The sequence below is a fragment of the Nicotiana tomentosiformis genome, chromosome 2, assembly GCF_000390325.3.
Source record: "Nicotiana tomentosiformis chromosome 2, ASM39032v3, whole genome shotgun sequence".
In the NCBI taxonomy this organism is placed as follows: domain Eukaryota; kingdom Viridiplantae; phylum Streptophyta; class Magnoliopsida; order Solanales; family Solanaceae; genus Nicotiana; species Nicotiana tomentosiformis.
In genome coordinates this window covers 138989158-139011316 of record NC_090813.1, presented here as the reverse complement: position 1 = coordinate 139011316, position 22159 = coordinate 138989158, and the positions used below count along the sequence as shown (strand labels likewise).

The following is a 22159-nucleotide window of genomic DNA, read 5'->3' as shown; positions in this document are numbered from 1 at the left end:
CGCCCCAGGGCAGCTATGCGCCCGGTTAATCTTTGAATGACTTTCACGTTATTCACAACCGTGATATCTTCAATTGCTTTGATTTTGTAGGGGTTTATCTTGATACCCCGGTTGGATACCATGAATTCGAGGAATTTACATGACCCAACTGCAAATGCACATTTCTCCGGGTTCAACTTCATATTGTATCGCTTCAATATGTTGAAGGTTTCTTGCAAATATTTTAAATGGTCCTCTGCTCGCAAGGACTTAACCAACATATCATCAATGTAAATTTCCATTGATTTTCCTATTTGTTTCTCGAGCTTATGGTTTACTAGGCGTTGGTAAGTGGCACCAATAATTTTTAATCCGAAAGACATCACGTTATAGCAGTATGTGCCGTATTTAGTGATGAAGGAGGTTTTTTCCTGATAACCCGGGTCCATCCGTATTTGGTTGTACCCGGAGTAGGCATCGAGAAAATTGAGGATCTCGTGGCCGGCCGTGGCATCGATCATACGATCGATGTTGGGCAAAGGGAAGGAGTCTTTAGGATATGCCTTATTCAAATTCTTATAGTCTACACACATTCTTAATTTATTCCCCCTTTTAGGGACTACCACTACGTTCGCTAACCAATCCAGGTATTTAACCTCCTGAATAGATCTTATTTTAAGAAGTTTAGATACCCCATATTTGATGAAAGAGTGTTTGACCTCGGAATGGGGTCCCCTCTTCTGCTTAACCGGATGGAACTTCGGATCCAGGATTAGCTTGTGAGTGGTTATCTCCGGTGGTATCCCTGTCATGTCAAGGTGGGACCAAGCGAAACAATCTTCGTTAGTCATAAGAAATTGAATGAGTTTTTTCCTGAGCTCGGGGCTTAATCCCGTACCCAGGTATACCTTTCGATCAAGCAAGTGTTTACTCAATACAACTTATTCAAACTCCTCGACCATCGATTTAGTGGCGTCGGAATCATCAGGGGCTATAAAAGATTTGGGGACCCCGTAATCATCATCCTCGTCTACCCCTTGTTCCTCTGATTCTGTCGAGGTTGGCATCAGTGATTGCTACTTGGCCCAATTTTTGACCATCTGGTTCGGATATAGCTCAGTTAAGATTGCGGATGTCGGTATCACTTCATCGACCGCGAGCATTTCCTTAGTGGCCAGTTGTTCCCCATACACTATTTTGACTCTGCCAGGTGTTGGGAATTTCAGTACCTGGTGCAGTGTCGAGGGCACTGCTTTCATGTTGCGAATCCACGGCCTCCCGAACAAAGCGTTGTACCTCATGTATCCTTCGATCACATAAAACTTAGCTTCCTGGATGGTTCCGGCGGTGTTCACCAGTAATGTTCACCAGTAATGTTATCTCACCCTTAGTGGTTTCACATGCCATGTTGAATCCATTTAGAACTCGAACTGCAGGCATGATTTGGTCTTGTAGATTGAGCTGCTCTACGACCCTCGATCGGATGATGTTGGCCGAGATACCTGGATCAATTAACACACGTTTAACTCAAACTTTATTTACGAGTACATATATTACCAGTGTATCATTGTGGGGCCGTATGATCCCTTTCGCGTCCTCGTCATTGAAAGACAAGGTCCCTTCTGGTATGTAATCTCGAGTCCATTTTTCCCTCGTGATGGATACTTTGGTGCGCTTCATCATCGGCCCCTGAGGGGCATCGACCCCACTGATAATCATGTTAATGACGTGTTGAGGTTCCTCTTGTTTGGTCTGTTTGCTAGAATCCCTATTTCCGAAATGATTCTTTGCTCGGTCGCTCAGGAATTCTCGAAGATGCTGGTTGTTGAATAGTTGGGCTACTTCATCTCTCAACTGCGGTTGATCCTCCTTTCTGTGGTCGTGAGTGCTGTGATATTTACACATCTGGTTAGGATCCCTTTGGGTTGGATCGAATTGTAGAGGTCGAGGCCATTTGGTATCTTTGATGCGTCTAATAGCTGATACAATGGCGGAAGCATCGACGCTAAAGTTGTATTCTGATAACCTCGGTGCCTTTTTAGGCCCGATGATCTTGTCGAAGTCGTTCCTGCTCATGAGTCCTCGGTTGCTCTGACCTCGATCTCTTCTCCTTTCATTCCTTATAGAGTTCTGCCCGGACCCACTGCTTCTTCAATCTCCATTATACGGTTGATACCGATCCCTGTTTGGCCTTGGTTCACGAATGATGTCTCTCTTGAATCTGTCGATGGTTCTGATTGGATAAACAGACCCCGAAGGGGCCCCGAGTTGATCATCTTCTACTCTGATTTTCGATTGATACCGGTTATGCACGTCGGCCCAAGTAACGACCGAATAGTTTATCAAGTTTTGTTTCAACTGTTGTGAAGCCACCGAGCTTCGAACATTAATCCCTTGGGTGAAAGCCTGAATGGACAAATCATCAGCACCAGAGGCAGATCCATTCGTTCCATTTGAAATCGGGACACGAACTCTCTGAGCATCTCGTTATTCTTCTGTTTTACTTTGAAAATGTCTGATTTCCTGGTTTCGACCTTAATGGCCCCGGCGTGTGCTTTCACGAAAGAATCCGCAAGTATAGCAAATGAGTCAATAGAATTGAGAGGCAAGTTATGATACCATATCATAACCCCTTTTGATAGGGTCTCTCCAAACTTCCTCAACAGGACAAACTCGATCTCGGCATCCTCCAAGTCGTTCCCTTTGATGGCACATATGTAAGAGGTTACATGCTCATTCGGGTAGGTCGTTCAGTTATAATTGGTAATCTCGGGCATATAGAATTTCTTAGGGATTGGCTTTGGAGCCGCGCTCGGAGGAAAATGTTTTTGCACGAACTTTTTGGAATCCAGGCCTTTCAATATTGGAGGTGCTCCTAGGATTTGGTCTACCCTAGAATGGTAGGTTTCCACCGTTTGGTTAGCTCTTCGAGCATCTTTACGATCTCGGGGTTAGCCATCGATACGTAGATCGGGTTCAACTCTACTCGGTGCATGGGTTTGGTTCTGTAACTGAGCTATCACCGCCTATTGTGCCTGCAGCATTTCGAAGATCAACCGTAAACTGATCCCGTCCCCTCTAATGTTTTATGTATTTTGAGTTTCCGATCGAGATCCACCACAGATGCTATTCTCGGGGTCAGTAGGCAAATTTGCGTCAATAGCCACATGTGAATTAGCGTCAATTGGGTCCGCGACTGGAATTCCTACGGGATAAACGGGAGGTATTGTTGCTATTTTCATCGTGATAACCGGACTCGTTATCAACATGTAAGGGTGCTGATTGAGAGTTCGACATTTCGAGTTTTAACCTGAAAGTAGAGACACTTCAAAGAACAAGTGTAAAGCAGTATGTGTTATGGAAATTTGTATCAAATAACCACTATTATCCTTAGCCCCACGGTGGGCGCCAAACTGTTTACCCTCAAAATCGGATAACAATTGAATTTGTAGGTAGTTTTAAGGATACGTGATCTAACTTGATACAAAATGATAAATCAGATTACAATTGAAATAAGTAATGGAAAAGTAAATATTGACCGCACAAGTTGAACAGTTTTAGCCTTGGAAGATTAGCCACCCTTGAGCCAAAAGTATTTATAATAAGAACTTAAAGAGAATAATAGTAACTTGCTTTGTGATGCACGTTACAATGTGTTGAATGAATTATTAGACCCCCTTTTTATAGTAGAGGAATCCTACTCTAGGTACATTTTCATAAAAGGTAAAGATCGCTTGATTCGCTAATTGCCGATTCCTTAATGATACGTGCCGAGATTCCCGCCGCAATATCCGACCGGTCACGGATATTTCGATCTTTTGTTAGTTATCTCAACAATGTTTCTCTGAGCTCGTTCGAGGCTAAGGTCAACACCGAACTCACTGCTCCTCGAAGGCAGGCGTTCTAACCTCGGGTTCTAGTTCGGTGGGACTCGAGGTTGATATTCAGTCCTTGGTTGCCACGTTCCAAGCCTAGTCTACCAAGTTGTTGGCGAGCTCGATTTCGACCGTATACACGTTCACCGAACAATAATAGAGATGATTACGATGAGAAAAAAGGACAAGAATCCATGATGGTATTTCAAACTAGCCCAACAATCCATTTATAAGCAGATAATTCCCGAGATAATATCAATTGTAATTCAGTAATCATATATTGGAAGCTGCTCGGTTATGTATTTACCTTGACATTGTGATAGCAATTATCAGCCTTGAAGTTTAGGAAGATTCCTCACCTGGTTTTGCTTTTGGAAAGTCGTTGACACTGGAAAAGGTTGTTCTGTTGCATGGCGAATATTTCCGAAGAACAGCATTATCTTTCTGAATGTCTTGGATTGCTGATATTCAACACGTCTAGATTTTGGAGAGATTTCCAAGAATGAATCAACTAAAGCATTTGCAAACTCCACATCGTTAATACGGTAAGGGCAGACCTTAACCTATCAATGAACAAACATTTCAATGTTCTGAGTTGAGTTTAGCAGTGGAATGTAGCTTTATAGACTGCTAATCCTCTTCCTTATAAGTAACTGTGGTACCTAACGATGTTTAACTATTTCCAACAAGCATTTGTAGCCCATGTATAAGACAACTAGTTGTCTCGGAATCATAAAAGACTTTGCCCGGTACATCCACTGCAGAGACACCTTTCTCTCGCAAGCAAACACATACACTTGATGACGCCTTGTTCAGCTTTTCTGCTATAATTGCAGCAAATTTCTTATTCTCACCTACTGTGGTACACATTAACGACATCTCCAACAATAAGCATTCTGTAAATTATAACTTAAAAGGAACACCTCAAGTACTTGTTTGATCATTAGTTTATCAAATTGAAAATCATATGCTTAATTCTGCAGTCCAGACACAACATAATTCAGTAAATTTTCAAAACTGAGGCAAAATATCTCTTAATAACAAAAAAATTACGCCCCAAAATGTTTAGCTGTCTACTTGTTGTAAATTGTGCAAGATGATGATCAAACAATGCTACTTTGTTACTAGACCGTATAATTGTAAGAGTGTGACTGGTCGGTATTCCAACATTAACTTTTTAGATAATGCTACTGCTCAATAGCCCACTAGCTACCATGAAGATAAATGCTGAAGGAGTAGAGGTATCAAAGACAAGAGCAGATTGCACAGCTGATGACTTGAAGAAATGGGAGAAGAATGCCAAAGCCAAGAAGTGACTTGTTTGTGGACTTGGTCCAGATGAGTATAGCAGAATCCAAAGTTGTACCACTGCCAAGGAAATCTGGGACACTTTGCAAGTGGCTCACGAAGGAACACATCAGGTGAAAAGGTCCAGAGGAACTCTACTGTATTCTCAATATGAGAACTTTACTATGAAGGAAGGAGAAATCATTCAAGAGATGTACACAAGGTTCACTACATTGACAAATGAACTAAAGTCTCTTGGAAGAATTATTTCTGAAGAATATAGAGTCGAGAAAATATTAACAAGGGTTCTGCGTGTTACTTGGGAGAGCAAAATTACTGTCATTCAGGAATCAAAGAACATTGCAACCCTCCCACTGGATGAATTAATTGGAAATCTCACTGCTTATGAACTTAGGAGACAAACCATGAAAATGGATGTACCAAAGAAGGAAAGGAGCCTGGCACTCAGAATCACTGAAGGTTCTGATCTTGAAGATGATGAAATGGCTATTATCACTAAGGATTTCAAGAAATACTTGAGGAGAGGAAAGGGTTCTTCAAGAAGTGGAAGCTATAGTAAATCAAAAGTTCCTGAGAAGCAAAACAATGATGGATGCTATAAGTGTGGAAAAGATTGATCACCACATCAAAAATCTATCCCCAATGGGAAATTGAATGGAAGAAGGAAAGAGCTGAACGAAGGAACATGAAGAAGGAACAGGTTCAATCCAAGAAGAGCAAAGGATCAACCAAGGCTATGGTCGCTGCTTAGTGAGAAAGCTCAGATGATGATTATGGGGATGAACAAGCACTTATGGCCATTGGAGAATCTGATGAGGAAACTGAGGTCCAAGTGAAGGAGAGCAGTCAAATATGGTACATGGATAGTGGCTGCTCAAAGCACATGACAGGAAACAAGAAGCAGTTCCTTTCACTTGAGGACCTTAAAGGATGTAATGTCTCTTTTGAATATGAGAGGAAAGGTGAGATCATTGGGGTTGGAAAGGTAGGAAAGAATGATTCTCATTCTATTGAGAACGTCTACTTGATAGATGGACTAAAGTACAGTCTAATAAGTGTATCACAGCTGTGTGATAGAGGTAACATGGAAGCATTCACATCTACCAAATGCTTTGTGATTAATCTTACCACTGACAAGATAGTTTTGCAGGGAAAAAGAGTGAACAACATATATGTTGTAGATCTGTCCACACTTTCAGAAAATGAACTCACTTGCTTAAGTGTGTTGGATAATGATCCCCTCATTTGGCACAAGAAACTTGGACATGCCAGTCTAAGTCAACTCAACAAACTTGTCTCCAAGGACTTAGTGATAGGACTGCCTAACATTAAGTTCAAGGAAGATAAGGTTTGTGAGGTCTGTGCAAGGGGGAAGCAGGTAAGATCCTCTTTTAAAAGCAAAAAAGTGGTAAGCACCACCAAGACGATGGAACTGGTCCATATGGATCTTTGTGGACCAAATGAACATTAAGCAGAGGTGATAAGAGATATGTAATGGTGATTGTTGATGATTACTCTAGGTTTACTTGGACATTATTTTTAACATCTAAAAATGAAGTATTCGACATGTTCACTTCGTTTGTTAGAAAAAGTCATAAACAACTAGGTAATCAACTTGCATCAATTAGGTCTGATCATGGTACTGAATTTGAGAATGCTAAATTTGCTGAATTTTGTGATGAACATGGCATAGTTCATAACTTTTCTGCTCCTGGGACTCCACAACAAAATGGAGCAGTTGAAAGAAATAATATGACACTTGAAGATATGGCTAGGACTATACTTCTTTCTAGTAAACTGCCCCATAGTTTCTGGGCAGAAGCTGTGAACACTGCATGTTATATCATAAATAGGTGCATGACTAGACCTCTTGTAGAGAAGACTCCCTATGAGTTACTTAAAGGGAGAAAGCCAAGCATATCCCATCTTAGGACATTTGGATGCAAGTGCTATGTGCACAATAATGGTAAAGACTCCCTAGGTAAGTTTGATCCCAGAAGTGATGAGGGAGTATTCTTGGGATATTCTTCACATAGTAAAGCTTACAAGATTTTATAACAAAAGAACTATGTGTGTAGAAGAATGTGTACATATAGTTTTTGATGAAACTAACATTCTTTATGAGAGACAGGAACATAAATATGAAGCAATTGGGCTAGTTAGAAACTCAAATGAAACCACATCCTAGACTGAAGCTGCACCAAAGGAAGGAACAGGTGATGGAATAGGTCCTTCTACTCAGGAAAACCTGACAGGGAGAACTGAACAAGAAGAACTGATCCTCATCCCTGAGGGAACATGTCCATGAATTCAATCAGAGCCATACAATGAGAAAATAGAAAGATGAATATTGACAGAGTCAGGAATATAAATCACCTGTGCGTTATGTTAATGAATCTTCCTTTGCTTAAAGTCAGGAGATATGGTATTTTTAGGACCAAAAGTGACCATATCCAATGCTCCCGCACTCAGAACCAAAGGAATCTTCTTCTCTAATATTGCATCAAATTGGGAAAAATCACTTGCCATAATCCCTCCAACTATGTAATCTGCAACCTCAGTTGTCGTAATATCCAACACACCCTAAAATAAGATAAATAAGATATAGGATATTAATTGTGTTCCAGAAACAGAGATAATGTAATACTACTTCAGTAATTTTTCCTTTTCAAAGTCGCACAGATAGCAGTAACAATTGACAAGCCATTTCAGTGAACGAAATGTAAGTGTCCACCTTCTTCGAGATGAATTTTCCTGGTTCCTACATAATATTAATGGTATCTACGTAGTACTTTTTAAGGATTGTTAGGAGAAAGAGGACTTATTGGTCTGCAGAAGTTTCAATTTTAAGACTTTAAAGTTCATTATAAGGGAAAATAGGAAATATGATTACCCTTCCCTAATTTATATACAACTGACACCATGAGTGGTGATAGAGCGACAGGATTACCTGTATAAGACCTCCTCTAACGAGTTCCTCCATTGCGCTGCCTCCGACACCAGTGGCGTGGAAAACCGAAGTTTCATATCCTTCTTTAGCTAATCTTTCTGTTACAGCATTAACACAAGGAGTTGTAACCCCATACATCGTTATACCAACTGTAAACTTTTCATTAGTGTTGATGTACTCCTTTGATCTTTCACGCCTTCCAATTATCATTCCAGCAAATGCTGCACCGGCATTAGATAGAACAATCTTACTAACATTGTTAATCCCACAAATATATACAACGGAAGCCCGTCGGAAGGAAACAATACCAAGTCTGATGTTCCTGACGAGAGCAAACCTTGCCGTAAAAGAAAGAAAAGTAGACAAAACAAAAGAATGAAAAGTCAAAGAGAGAAGAAAAAGTAGTATGAAATAGGCGGAAGAATTCATCTTTGAATTCTTTTCTTATGACGTAAGTGATTACGTCGGCAGGACATTCAAATGCCTATTAAAAGAGGTCTACCTTTTCATTTGCAGATCATCCCCAACCTCTTCTTTCTCTTAAATTAATAAAGAGTTATTCTTTGTGTGGTCGTGGAGTAAGCAAAAATTATCGAACCACGTAAATCTTGTCTTGTCTTGTGCAATTTATTATTTTTCTCTTTTAAATATTTTTTCTCTTCTATTAGCCTGACACGCTTCCCAACAACTGATATAAAAGCACATGCAACATAATTCTGGCAGAAAAAATATAGTATTGGTGCAATTTACTATTCACAAAATTAGTGCAAGATTATTGTTCATTATTCACAATACTGAAGTACTATTCATAAATAGTAAAGTACTATTCACAAATGGTAAGGCACTATTCACATAATTTTTGTGTGCGTGCAAAATGACGTCGGAAGAAGGAAAAGTGAATATTGACAAGTTCAATGGCAAAGATTTTGGATTCTGAAAAATATAAATAGAGGACTATTTGTACCAGAAAAAATTACACTTCCCTCTGACCGGGGTAACACTAGAGAATATGGCCAAATGGATTGGGATCTATTAGATCGCCAAGCTCTTGATGTGATTCGTTTGACGCTAACACGAAATGTGGCGTTTAACATCATTAACGAGAAGACCACTGCAGGCCTGATGAAAGCGTTATCAAATATGTACGAGAAGCCATCTGCTTCAAATAAAGTCTATTTGATACATCGATTGTTCAACTTAAAGATGGCAGAAGGTAGATCTGTTACGGAACATATCAATGACTTTAATATAATATTAACTCAGTTGAGTTCTGTTAATATAATATTTGATGACGAAGTTAGGGCGTTGATTATACTATCATCTCTACCGGAGAGTTGGTATGCAACAGTAACTGTAATTAGCAGTTTATCAGGAAGTACCAAACTCAAATTGGATGATATTAGAGACTTGAATCTAAGCGAAGATATTCGCCGGAGAGAATCAAGTGATTCCCCAGGATCTGCTTTTAATACCGAAAACAGGGGGAGAAGCAGTCAAAGAGGACAAAGTCATGGTCGTGGCAGATCAAAGTCAAGGAGAAGAGGGCAATTCTAAAACCGCAAAGACATTACTTATTGGAATTGCGATAAAAAGAGTCACTACAGTAGTCAATGTAGAGAGCCAAAGAAGAAGAAGAACGACCAATACAAGGATGATAATTCAGCAAATGCAATTGCTGAAAAAGTCGGTGATGCACTAATTTGTTGTGCAGATAGTCTAGTCGAATATTGGATTCTGGACTCAGGAGCATCCTTTCACTCTACCACATGCAAAGAATTATTGCATAATTATATTGCTGAAAAATTCAGGAAGGTTTATCTAGCAGACGACGGACTTTTGGATATTGTCGGGAAAGGTGAAATTCATATAAAGACTTCACAAAGGACGCTATGAAAATTGAAAAATGTTCGGCATGTTCTTAGCCTCAAGAAAAATCTAATATCTATGGGTCAGATTGACAGTGAAGGATACACAACAGTATTCGGTAATGGATCATGGAAAATAACCAAAAGAAATTAGATACTATAGCAACAGTTGATCATGGTCGTGATACAACACTGTGGCACCGGAGGCTCGGGCATATGAATGAGAACGGAATAAAGTTTTTGGCATCCAAAGAAAAGTTTTCAAACCTAAAGCATGTTGAATTAGGTTTGTGCGAAGATTACATTTACGGAAAAAAAAAGAGAGTTAGTTTCTCAAAGGCGGGAAGGACGCCAAAGAAAGAGAAACTGAAACTAGTGCATACAGATATGTGGGGACCAACTCCAGTAACTTCTCTGGGAGGCTCACACTATTATGTCACCTTCATTGATGATTTCACAAGAAAGGTATGGGTTTATTTTCTGAAAAATAAATCTGATGTGTTTGTTACCTTTAAAATATGAAAAGATGAAGTTGAAAATCACACGAGTCTAAAGTTAAAATGTATGAAGTCTGACAATGGAGGAAAGCATGATTGTCAAGAGTTTAAAGCATTCTGCTCTAAGGATGGGATCAGAATGATCAAGTCAGTTCCTGGAACACCGAAACAAAATGGCATTGCTGAGAGGATGAACAGAACCCTGAATGAACGAGCCATAAGTATGAGAATACATTCTGGATTGCCGAAGTATTTTTGGGCCGAGGCTGTTAACATAACAGCTTACCTTATAAACAGGGGACCTTCTGTACCGTTGGATTTTGAAATTCCTGAGGAGGTATGGAGAGGAAAGGAGGTAACTCTCTCACATCTGAAATTTTTTGGTTGTGTTGCTTATGTGCATGTAAACTCTAATGATAGAGATAAGCTTGATCCTAAAGCCAAGAAATGTTTCTTTAATGGCTATGGTGACGATAATTTTGGTTATCAATTTAAGACACATGAATGTCACATTTACTGAAAATGTGATATACAAGGACAAGTTTAAAGTAGAACCAACCAGCACCAACAAACAGGCATCTGAAGCTGTTGAGTTAGAAGAAATCTCAGAAAATGAAGTGGCTAGGGGGATTACAACTGACTATGAAATTGAAGATGAAGAACCAGAAGTCGAATATGGATCAGAACCAGAACCAGAGATAGAATTAAATGCAGAACCAAATCTGGAGTCAGGACTTGAATCAAATTCGGGATCAGTTACTCCTGAACCTACATTAAGGAGATCTAAAAGAGTTACGAATGCTCCAAATATGTTAACTCTCTCTCCACTATTTACTTCTGACTGATGCTGGAGAACCAGAATATTTTGTTAAAGCAATGCAGGTGATAAACTCTTATAAGTGGAAGCTAGCCATGAAAGAAGAGATGGATTCTCTTCAAAAGAATAAAATATGGATACTTACAGAGTTACCAAAAGGAAAGAAGTCATTACAAAATAAGTGGGTGTACAGGGTCAAGGAAAAGCATGATGGTAAGAAGACATACAAAACACTTTTAGTAGTAAAAGGCTTTCAGCAGAAGGAAGGAATTGACTACACCGAGATCTTCTCTCCTGTAGTCAAATTAACTACTATCAGGTTGGTGTTAAGTATCGTTGCTGCAGAAAATTTGTATTTGGAGTAGCTAGATGTTAAAACTGCTTTCTTGCATGGTGACCTTGAAGAAGACATTTACATGAAGCAACCTGAAGATTTTTAAGTTTCTAGTAAAGAAAACTTTGTGTGTAAGTCCAAGAAAAGTTTGTATGGTTTGAAACAAGCTTCCCGACAATGGTACAAGAAATTTGATGGATTCATGCATAACAATGGTTTCATGCGATGTGAGAAGGACCATTGCTGTTATATCAAAAATCTTGATGAATCCTATATCATTTTACTGTTGTACGTTGATGATATGCTAATTGCAGGATCTAGCATAAAAGAGATCAACAGGGTTAAGCAACAACTGGCGGGGGAGTTTGAAATAAAAGACTTGGGACCAGCTAAGCAAATGCTTGGGATGAGGATTAGTAAAAACATGTCTGAAGGAAATTTAAAGTTGTTTCAAGAAAAGTACATACAAAATGTACTAAGCAGGTTCAGTCTTCATGATGCAAAGACCTGAAGCACTCCACTCAGAAGCCATCTTAATCTGTCGAAGGAGCAATCACCTAAGACAGATGAAGAAAGGAAGTACATGTCCAAAGTTCCATATGTTTCAGCAATAGGAAGTTTGATGTATGTTATTATTTGCACTAGACCTGACATAGCCCGTACAATTGGAGTTGTCAGTAGATACATGTCAGATCTAGGAAAGGAGCATTGGGAAGGTGTAAAATGGATATTGCAGTATCTCAAAGGCACATCAGGTATGACACTTTGTTTTAAAAAGAGCAATATTATCTTACAAAGTTTTGTTGATTCAAATTTAGGTGGCGATCTGGATAGTCGAAAAAGTACCACATGCTACGTGTTCACCTTGGGTGGTACTGATGTTAGCTGAATGTCCAGACCTTAGAAAAGTGTTTCTCTGTCTACCACTGAAGCAGAGTACATGACAATCTCAGAAGCTGGAAAAGAGATGATTTGGCTCAAGAATTTTCTTAAAGAGCTAGGTAAAGAGTAGGACAATTGTGAGCTTTTCAGCGATAGCCAGAGTGCAATACATCTTGCCAAGAATCCAGTGTTTCATGCAAGATCGAAGCATATCCTGTTGAGGTGTCATCATATCCGAGAGTTGATAAATGAAGAAACTCTTTCCCTACGGAAGATACCAGGATCAAAGAACCCGTCAGATATGTTGACCAAAGTTGTCGATGTTGACAAACTGATGTTGTGTACTGCCTCAGTTAGCCTTCAAGACTAATAATGTGAAGGCGCCACCAGAAAATGGTAAATCGTTTTTAATATCTTTCTTGATGTAATATAGGTTTTGAGGGGGAGATTGATGGGGAAAACCTTGTTGTATGTGAAAGAAAGAAAAGTAGACAAAACAAAAGAATGAAAAGTCAAAGAGAGGAGAAAAAGTAATATGAAACAAAATGGTAGGCGGAAGAATTCATCTTTGAATTCTTTTCTTATGACGTAAGTGATTACGTCAGCAGTGCATTAAAATGCCTATAAAAGGGGTTTGCCATTTTATTTGGAGATCATCATCAACCTCTTCTTTCTCTTAAATTAATAAAGAGTTATTCTTTGTGTGGCCATAGAGTAGGCAAAAATTGCTGAACCACGTAAATTTTATCTTGTCTTATCTTGTCTTGTGTAATTTATTGCTTCTCTTTTAAATATTTCTTCCCTTCTATTAGCCTGACACGCTTCCCACCAATTCCAATATAAATTCAGTTCTAACCACCGGAAACAATTGATATTATAACTTTTGCTCTTGACGGTTATTAGCTTACTTATATATAAAATGTAGTTCTCTTAGGGGTTAATTATACCCTAGTAGTGCAAAGAATTTTTGCGCGACGAACAACATAAAAAGCCAACTATAATGGCTCATAACTGAAAAACGTAACAACAATGTCTCCTATAACTGCAAAAGAATGGCTCCCAACTGAAAGTTTCTCCTGATCAGTACATAACAGCAGCCATTTCCCCTTTCCCAAAAGTCAACATGAACTTCTTTCCAAAGAGGAGCTATGGACTATACGGGCCTAAGCAACCCATAAATGTTTATTGTCTATAGTAAGTGTGTGCTCTGCTAAAACAAGTCAAACTACACTTATTGTGTAAATAATTTTTTTAATTACCAAATAACTTTGTACAGCTCAAACCTAAAAAAAAAAAAAAAAAAGAAACTGGAATTGGGCAGCAGCCCAATTACAGAGATAACACTCTAAGCACTCTAACCTCCTACCAATAGCACTTCAATGTACCAAGTTCAGACTTATATTAAAGATAGAAATCCAACTCCTCTAATCTTTTAGCTAATCTAGGCTTCATAGATCCTTTCAAGAAGACATCCTGTAGTATTTGCCTTATGACCTGTTCCTCCTGCATAGATAACTTAAATCCTTTTGTTAATGTCTCAAGAATGGTAAAATGCATAGTGAAACTATAATAGTTTCTCTATTTGCAGTGCAGAAGCTATGAGGAAAATACTCCTAAGTGTTCTCAATGCGGCAACACCAAAAGACTTTATATTTCTCACTTATACCACATACTTAATCATTTACTTCCTTCATCCCAATTCATGTAAAAGTATTTGACTAAGCATAGAGTGAAGGAAATAAATATTTTTGAAACTTAGTAGTCTAAGAATAAGTCTTAGACATTTGTGTAACCCCTAAACTTGCCATGTTCTTTCATTTAGACAATTCAAGTAAGCCTTGTTCCGATTGAACACCTATAGTAGGTCCAAAGTGTACCAATCAGACACATTTCACTAACATGGTTGATAACGTGAGTTGCACCTATATAATGCTCGTGTTTATTGTCATCTACTCTACTGATGTTCTAGGAATATCTTCAACGCATAAATGTATGTTCATACACACTTTTATCTCTTAATCATTGTAGTTTCACTTGAAAAATCTACCAATTGTGGTTCATCTTTTAGCAAACTACAGTAAGGAACATCAAGCTAAAGAGCATTCTACGTGGTACAACTCACGCTATCAACCATATCAGAGAAATATATCTGATTGGTACAGTTTGGGCCTACTACAGGTGTTTAATTGGAACAAAGCCTACTTGAAGTGTCTAAAAGAAAAATCATAGCAACTTTTGGTGTCTACACATATATTCAGCCTAAATAGTTTCTGGGATAGGGATTGGTTGCTGCGAAGTGACTTATTCAATTACATGACCAGGAATAGCAGAATGTTTTGACGGAGCATTCGATACTCAAAAATAAAAAACGAAGAGTTATTGAAGAAACAGTTAAGATTGGACCGAACTGATTCGGCGAGAAAACGGAGCTCGTCGAGCTTAGTATCAGCTGTTCCAATACAAAAAACTTGTAGAGAAATTCTCTCTCTAGTTGCCATTTTCTTCAACCAAGCGACAATCGAGTTGAAATTCAGATTTTTTTGATCGATTTTAGAAGTTTATCTCTTCGAGGATAGTGAAAGAGCAGGTTCGTTGTTAACTTCAATGATAAAAGAGATTCTAATAGCAGTTGAGCAGTTAGCAAGCGAATGAGGGATGAATATATCTATCTATATTCTCTATAAAATAGGACAAGCAAATCAACGTGATGATGTCAAGTGTTATGATAAAAAATCAACAAGTATCAAATTGTAGGACAAAATTAGTTAAGTTAGTTAATAATTAGTTACTTTTTTTGAATTTGAGTTTAAAATTATCAAATATCTATATATTTTTAAGGAAACTATTATAAAAAAGGAAAAAATATATAAATATAGAACTTCAATGTAGAAATATATAAAATAATAAGACTAATTTATTTTTTGAGATGAGAAATTTTCTGAATAATAATTCATATGGTCATGCTATATGCTATATGGATAAGATAAACTAAACACAAAAATATAAACAATAATTTAAAGAAATAAAAAATATATATATAAAGATATAATTTAACTTCTTATATAGTAATCTTAATAAAAAAAATTAAACTTTCATATTAAGTACAAACGGGAAGAAAATTTTAATTTAATCTCTTATTAAAAATAATACAAAATAATAATTACTACAATTATTAGTAGATTTATAATTATTGCATTCACCGCCATAAATTCTTTGGTTTGGTTCTTTGATGCAACACTTTTCTTGAACTCCTTCTTATCAGCAAATGGAGATGTCTTTACATGACTTGCGATGCTTAACTCCATGTCGTGTGCTCGCATTACAAGTTTTTCAAAAGGTCGCGGTTTGATCCCTTGTAGGATGTACAAAAGGCCCTAGTGCATTCCTTGAATATACATCTCCATAACATATACTTCTAAAAGATGATCCTTGTAGTCCAAACTTAACACTCTCCAACGATTGATGTAATCCACCACGGGCTCGACTTCCCTTTGCTTGATGCCTGTCAACTCTATCATGTTTATAGTTCTTCGGGTACTGTAAAAACGATTGAGAAATTCCTTCTCAAGTTGCTCCTAGCTATCAATAGACTTGGGCTTCAAGTCGATATACTAGTCAAATGCCTTCTCTTTCAGTGAACGAACAAACTGTTTTACCAAAAGGTCACCATACGTTCCAACATTTCTACAAGTCTCGACAAAGTGGGCAATATGTTGCATTGGGTTTCCTTTGCCATAAAATTGATGTAGCTTTGGTGGTTGATAATTAGTTGGCATGGTTAGACAATCAATCCGCTTAGTATAAGGCGTAGAGTAGTATGATAAACTTTGTGATGGTCCTCCATACTGAGCTCTGATGATATTTGTTATCATGTCTTGCAATTGTTGGACGGATAACACCACAACCAAGGTGGATTGGTTTTCCTTTCAGATGTTGAAGTTGGCAAGCATTTTTTGTGAGGTGAAGCTAGGTCAATAAGTAGGAATGTGGCTCGACTTTCCAGGTGCAATGGCCTCCAATTTGTTCGAGTTGAGAGATTTGAAGGTATTTGCCTTTAACAGATTTCTTCAAGAATTCTATAGTTTGTTCCATCATGGCAAACTTTTCATCCACGTTAGTTACGTCAGTCATTAAGGCGTTGACTTTCGTGAAAGATGGAGAATCCACCAAATCCTCAAATCCTCCAAGGTCGGAGGCTATTTAAGAAAGTTCGTCAAATAGCGAGAACGTGATATTGCCCCAGAGACTGCGGTTGCGGCCGTCATGTGAGATCTGCTCTTTTTTGCTATCTAAGGAGGTGAAATATTCGGATTCATCCAAGCCACTATCCTTGAACTTGCTTTAAATGATTGGGCCAACATGACTGAGATCGACAGATGAAGTAGTAACATCCTTGCATGGAATATCATAGCACTTCCGAAAGGCCATCGCAGTAGTAGATCTGAAGTTCATAATTTTCAACTTGCAAGAGGAAGAGATGAAGGGCAGAACTGGTCCCACTTTTGTAGTACGAAAAATAAACTGCAACAAAAATATAAAGAAAAAGAGATTTTATTGATAAATAGTCGTGAGTACAAATCTATGTATTACTTGATTCTCCTTTCTGAAATTCTCCGTGATTCGAGGGCTTGAGAAGCGTCTTTCTCGAATGTAGGACGATTCAGACCTCCTTGTGATGTATTTAATCGTCAAGAACATCGAGCAGTACTTTGTTGTTACGGATTGATATCGTGAAAGAACTCCATTGACCACTCCTTTGTTGAACAACTATGCACTTGATGATTGATCTCTCTGTTTGGGGATGCCTTCACCAATTGCGGAATGCTTTTCTCCAACTCTGAATGTCTTTAGAGAGTTATGTAACCCCTCTATTTGTAGTTGTAGTCCAGCAACATACGAACTCTCTTGCTTGATTCTGATTGGCTCATGTGAGTCATCAAACGTATCACACAAGCTTATATAATAAGCTTGCTTGTGATTGGCCAAGACATATAATTTTAAACACTTGATGACTCTTGATTGGTCATTATTTTGGACTGAGATTGCCGCATCATTTAACACGTGGCGTCACCTTGTTGGCTTTGAATTTGATTGGATAAGTCATGTCATGGCATGAGTGTGGGTCTTAAGATGAAATGGACCTTGGGCTTGAAAATAATAAAATGGACTTCACTACAAGAAACTTCGAAATTTGCAATAACATGTTTTTGTTGTAATATGTTGGTTGTCGTTGCGAAAAATACTTTTTGCAACAAAAAATAAGTTTTTGCACGTTGTTGTAGCAAATTCCGATACGAAAAAACTATGCAACAAGAACCAATGTTGTTGCCAAAAAGCTAAATTAACGCAACAAATCTTTTTGTTGTAATAAATTATATTTTGTTGTTATAAAGGCGTATAATTGTGGTTTATAAAAATATTCAGCAACAACAATAATTGTTGCGACAAATCAATCATTTTTCCAACAATATAAGTTGTTCCAAAAAAAATGGCGGGAGTTACTAGTTAATTTGTTATCAAGAATTTTAGCAACAAGCGTTATTGTGGCAATAAGTTACTTTGTGTCAACACCATTAATTATTGTATATAAACTTCGTGAAATAATTTAACAACAACTTATGAATTGTTGCTATATACATAATTCCTATATGCTTTTAGATTTTTAACAAATGTATATAAATTACTATATATATATATATATATATACACACAAAAGGTCAATACATAAAGTTGTTGTACTAGATATTTACAGCCTTCTAAAATCTAAATACTTCTAAAAGTTTTTACTTACAAAAGGATAAAAACATCATATGTTCTAGGTCACTAAATTCTAATTTAATAGAACCCAAAAGATAAATCTTCCGGCTTATGCAGCACATGAACCAGATTGCAAGTAGCGTTGGCTTACGCTTCATCATCCTACAAAAAGAAAAATATAATTAGACTTTGATTTAAAATAGAGGGAACCACAAAGACCTATTTACATTAGACAGTATGGTAGGGATAGAAATATTCAGCTAAAAAAATATTATAACATAAGCTCCAAGATATCATATCAAGTATTCACTCCAAAAAAACTGAATAAAAATAGATTAGAAAATATTTCAGGAACTCCTTAACCTCATTAAACTAAAATGACTATAAGAACAGAGGTGCAACCAACTAAACATATACTAACATGTACATTGCTAACAATAGAAAGGTAACACTATTTAAAATACAAAAATGAAGGGACACCATTATCCAACTTGGACAAACACTCTTTACTGTTCATAGAATTTAAATTGGATCTTCTTGATCTTAAATTTTCAACTGAACATATAATGTTTCATTGTCAGTACCTCCCCCAATTTAAGCATCTTTGTCTTGCAAATACATATAATTAATTTCTTTTTTCTTTAGGTTATTATTCCTCTTATTGAGTAATTACTATTAGTGACAAGATCCTATCATATAAAGGTAGTTTGTACATAAATGAAGTTGTAGAGTTTTGAAAGTAAAAAATATTTTCTGTACTTATATAAAACTGAAATTTTTATGTTTCAGTGGAAAAATCTAAAGTAAAATGAAAGAAGAGAGGCTAAAATATATTTAAAATTTATTTACTAGTATTATTTTATGAATATTACTTATTATGATGTCATCCATAGTACTATTAGGTAGCCAAATAAGAAGTCAAAAAGGAAGGAGAGGAGAGACAAATAATCCATTTCATTGCAGTACAAAAGATGAACATAAGCATAGCAAAGGTTGTATTTGGAGCTAAGCAAAGCAATGGATTGTCTAGAGAATGATGCACAAGCGTGGGGACATATGATAAGGATCCTATTTCTTGAAAAAAGAAACCGCCATGTAGAAAATATGACGATAAATGTGCTACAAAATCTTAGCAAAATTGTTAAAATCATATATCAAATTTTAAAAAGGCTGCGGTGGCTTCCACTCTTACTTAAGATGTGTACTGAAATCGAAGATATTGTGATTTATATTTTTTCAGAGTTTAGGTGAAATATATCAAATAATTACTTAGGATGAAAGATAGTTATAAAAGGCATTCATGAATTAACACAATTCTTTCCGGTGCTCTTGTTCCTTCTAAGATATATCTACTTATGTCAGGCGCGATAAGAAATTTACTTTTACATGAATTAGGTGGACTTTACTTACCATGATATCATCTGTAGGACTTGCAGGACTTGCCTCATTTGAACTACTTAAATTTGTAATAATATTGAAAAGTGCAGCAGGCAATTGAGTCTGTTAAACAAAGCACAAATAAAGATCTTAAACATGATAGTACCAAGGATAAAACTATTTTGTAATATAAAAAAAACTATGACAAGTTTCATATTCCAGAACAATAGCAAAGAATTATTGGAAAGCACTGAGTACAACAACAACAACAACTCAATATAATCCCACCAGTGGGGTCTGGAGAGGGTAGTGTGTACGCAGACCTTACCCTTACCCTGGGGTAGAGAGGCTGTTTCTGATAGACTCTCGGCACAAGAGGATGAATTGCGACAATAGAATAGTAACAATAACATAACCAGAAAGATAGTACCAACGAGCTAAGAATCAGAAAATCAGAAGAAACTATTAGAAACATAATTTCTAAAGACCCTGCCACCTCTAATGTGATAGCTAGGACATTATGGAGAAGCTTAATCTTAGATAAAAGCATCCTTCAGTGGATTTTGATGCAACAAGTCAATTTTGCAGAACTCAATGTTTCAACTATAGATAACCCTCCTTCCACTCAGTAACACCCCAAAAGCAAAATAAATAAATGAGGCAAGAAAAGAATGAAAACAAATTAAACTTCACTATTTCTAAAGTATATTTGGCAGAGCATTTGAAGCATTACACTGTCAATTCCCTCCTCTTAATGTAGAATTAAAGACTCACCAAAATGCTATAAGAAGATGACGATTCATTTCGATACCTAGTCGATAATTTAGTTTAGAAAGTTCATTTACCTCACTGAAGAAAAGTTGCATGGTTTGGGAAGATACACAACTTGAGATCTCTTAAACTACAGCATAAATAGTGAATTGGCAAGACATAAGTCACAACATGTATTATCCTTTATCCTTTGCGAGTGGGACGTTTTTGGACAAGCATTAGCTAGACCCACGGGAAGGGAAAACTTACACTTGTGAGTGGTTAGCATCCCATTTATCAAGTCACTAGGCCAGCGGTCAAAATTTAAGTTCTAAGGAATATCATGTCATAGCATTGAAGCTTATTGTTGCCAATATTTTTATATACTTCCATGAAAATCAAGACTTTTTGTCACGCAAAGTGGCTAGCCACTATAGTGTAGAGCAAATACTTTAAAACTAATCACTTTCTTTCGCTACATTGAATCATTGACTTCTAAAGCAATTAAAAACTTTCATCTAGATATTTGGAGATTTTATTTAATTGTGTGATGAAACAGCTGCAGGGACCTCAGTAGGAACACATTTCACTGGAAAGTATGTGCACGTCCGTAGAGCTAGCATTACATGCACATAGCAAACAAGAATCACAAGGGAACACATCTAGAAGGCAAATGAACACTTCTAAATCACTAAATATACCAATATAATTCATTAAGAAGGTAGTGAGAAGGTATTGTCACAGTCTGCTATCTATGTTTTTCTGATTCTTTTTATAGTTTTCCTCTCGAAAGCGGAAAAATGGGTATGGACCATGACTTGGGGCACACAAGTGCAATATATAGGTTAGTTAACATACTTTAAGAATCTTTGAAACTTAAGGGTACTAATATATAGGTTATGAAGGTGGAATTTCACCTTCATAACTATTATAATAACCTAACCTAAGTTCTTAAAGATTTGGAAGCAAAGCCAAACTCTTTTGGTATTATTATAGTAAGTAAGTTACCCACTACACCTAACCACAATGAATTTTCAATATGAGAGTAAACTTCTGGTATTTCCCCATGAGAATAGTTTCCTCCAAGATGTAAAGTCTTAAGCTTTTTAATCTTCACAAACTGAGTAAGATGCTCACCAGTAAAATTATTGTTATAAATATCAAATGCTTCAAGTTCTATTACCCCCAACAAGATTTCCCTAGGAAAAGGTACAGTAAAATTGTTATTCGAAAGATTAACGTATTAGATAGAAGAAAGCTTGGATATTTCTAAAGGGAGTGTACCAGTTAAGTTATCTCCAAACATAATAAGGTTTTCAAGTTTGTCTAAAAGACCAATTTCAGGTAGAATGATACCAAACAGAGGAACATTAGAAATTTTCAAAGATATAACACGTGAATCTTTGTTACATGCTACAACTTCTGATTTAGCTCAAAAGATTTATAAAATAACTATTTGGTCTTCATAAGGAACCTACAGAAACTTTAGTACTTATACTAAATGAATACCTTGAAACTTGTTGGGTTTCTTAAGCTTAAATGTAGCTTAAAAAAGGGTGAATGGGAAATGGAGGGAAATTGAAAATATTTGAGTTTCCCTCCTTGACAAAGGGATATTATCCCATATTGGAAGAGGAAGAGATTTTGATGGGTATATATACAATTGCACTTCTTCTAGCTCTTAAAGAGTTAAGAAGAAGGCAAGCCTCGCGCCGTCGTCGTCGCTCGGCTCGGCTACGGCTTCGGCTTCGGCTTCGGCTTCGGCAAA

General features: G+C 37.1%; 1 protein-coding gene across 1 annotated transcript; it reads right to left on the bottom strand.

Annotated features, from left to right (window-relative positions):
- Positions 1-7078: 7078 nt before the first annotated feature.
- Positions 7079-8541, bottom strand: LOC104121668 (toMV resistance protein Tm-1(GCR237)-like). The gene is made up of 2 exons (XM_070194230.1): positions 8113-8541; positions 7079-7745 (listed from the first exon to the last, which is right to left on the bottom strand). Exons 1-2 carry the CDS (start codon positions 8539-8541, stop codon positions 7551-7553), a joined length of 624 nt encoding a protein of 207 aa, XP_070050331.1. The 3' UTR covers positions 7079-7550.
- Positions 8542-22159: the final 13618 nt, after the last annotated feature.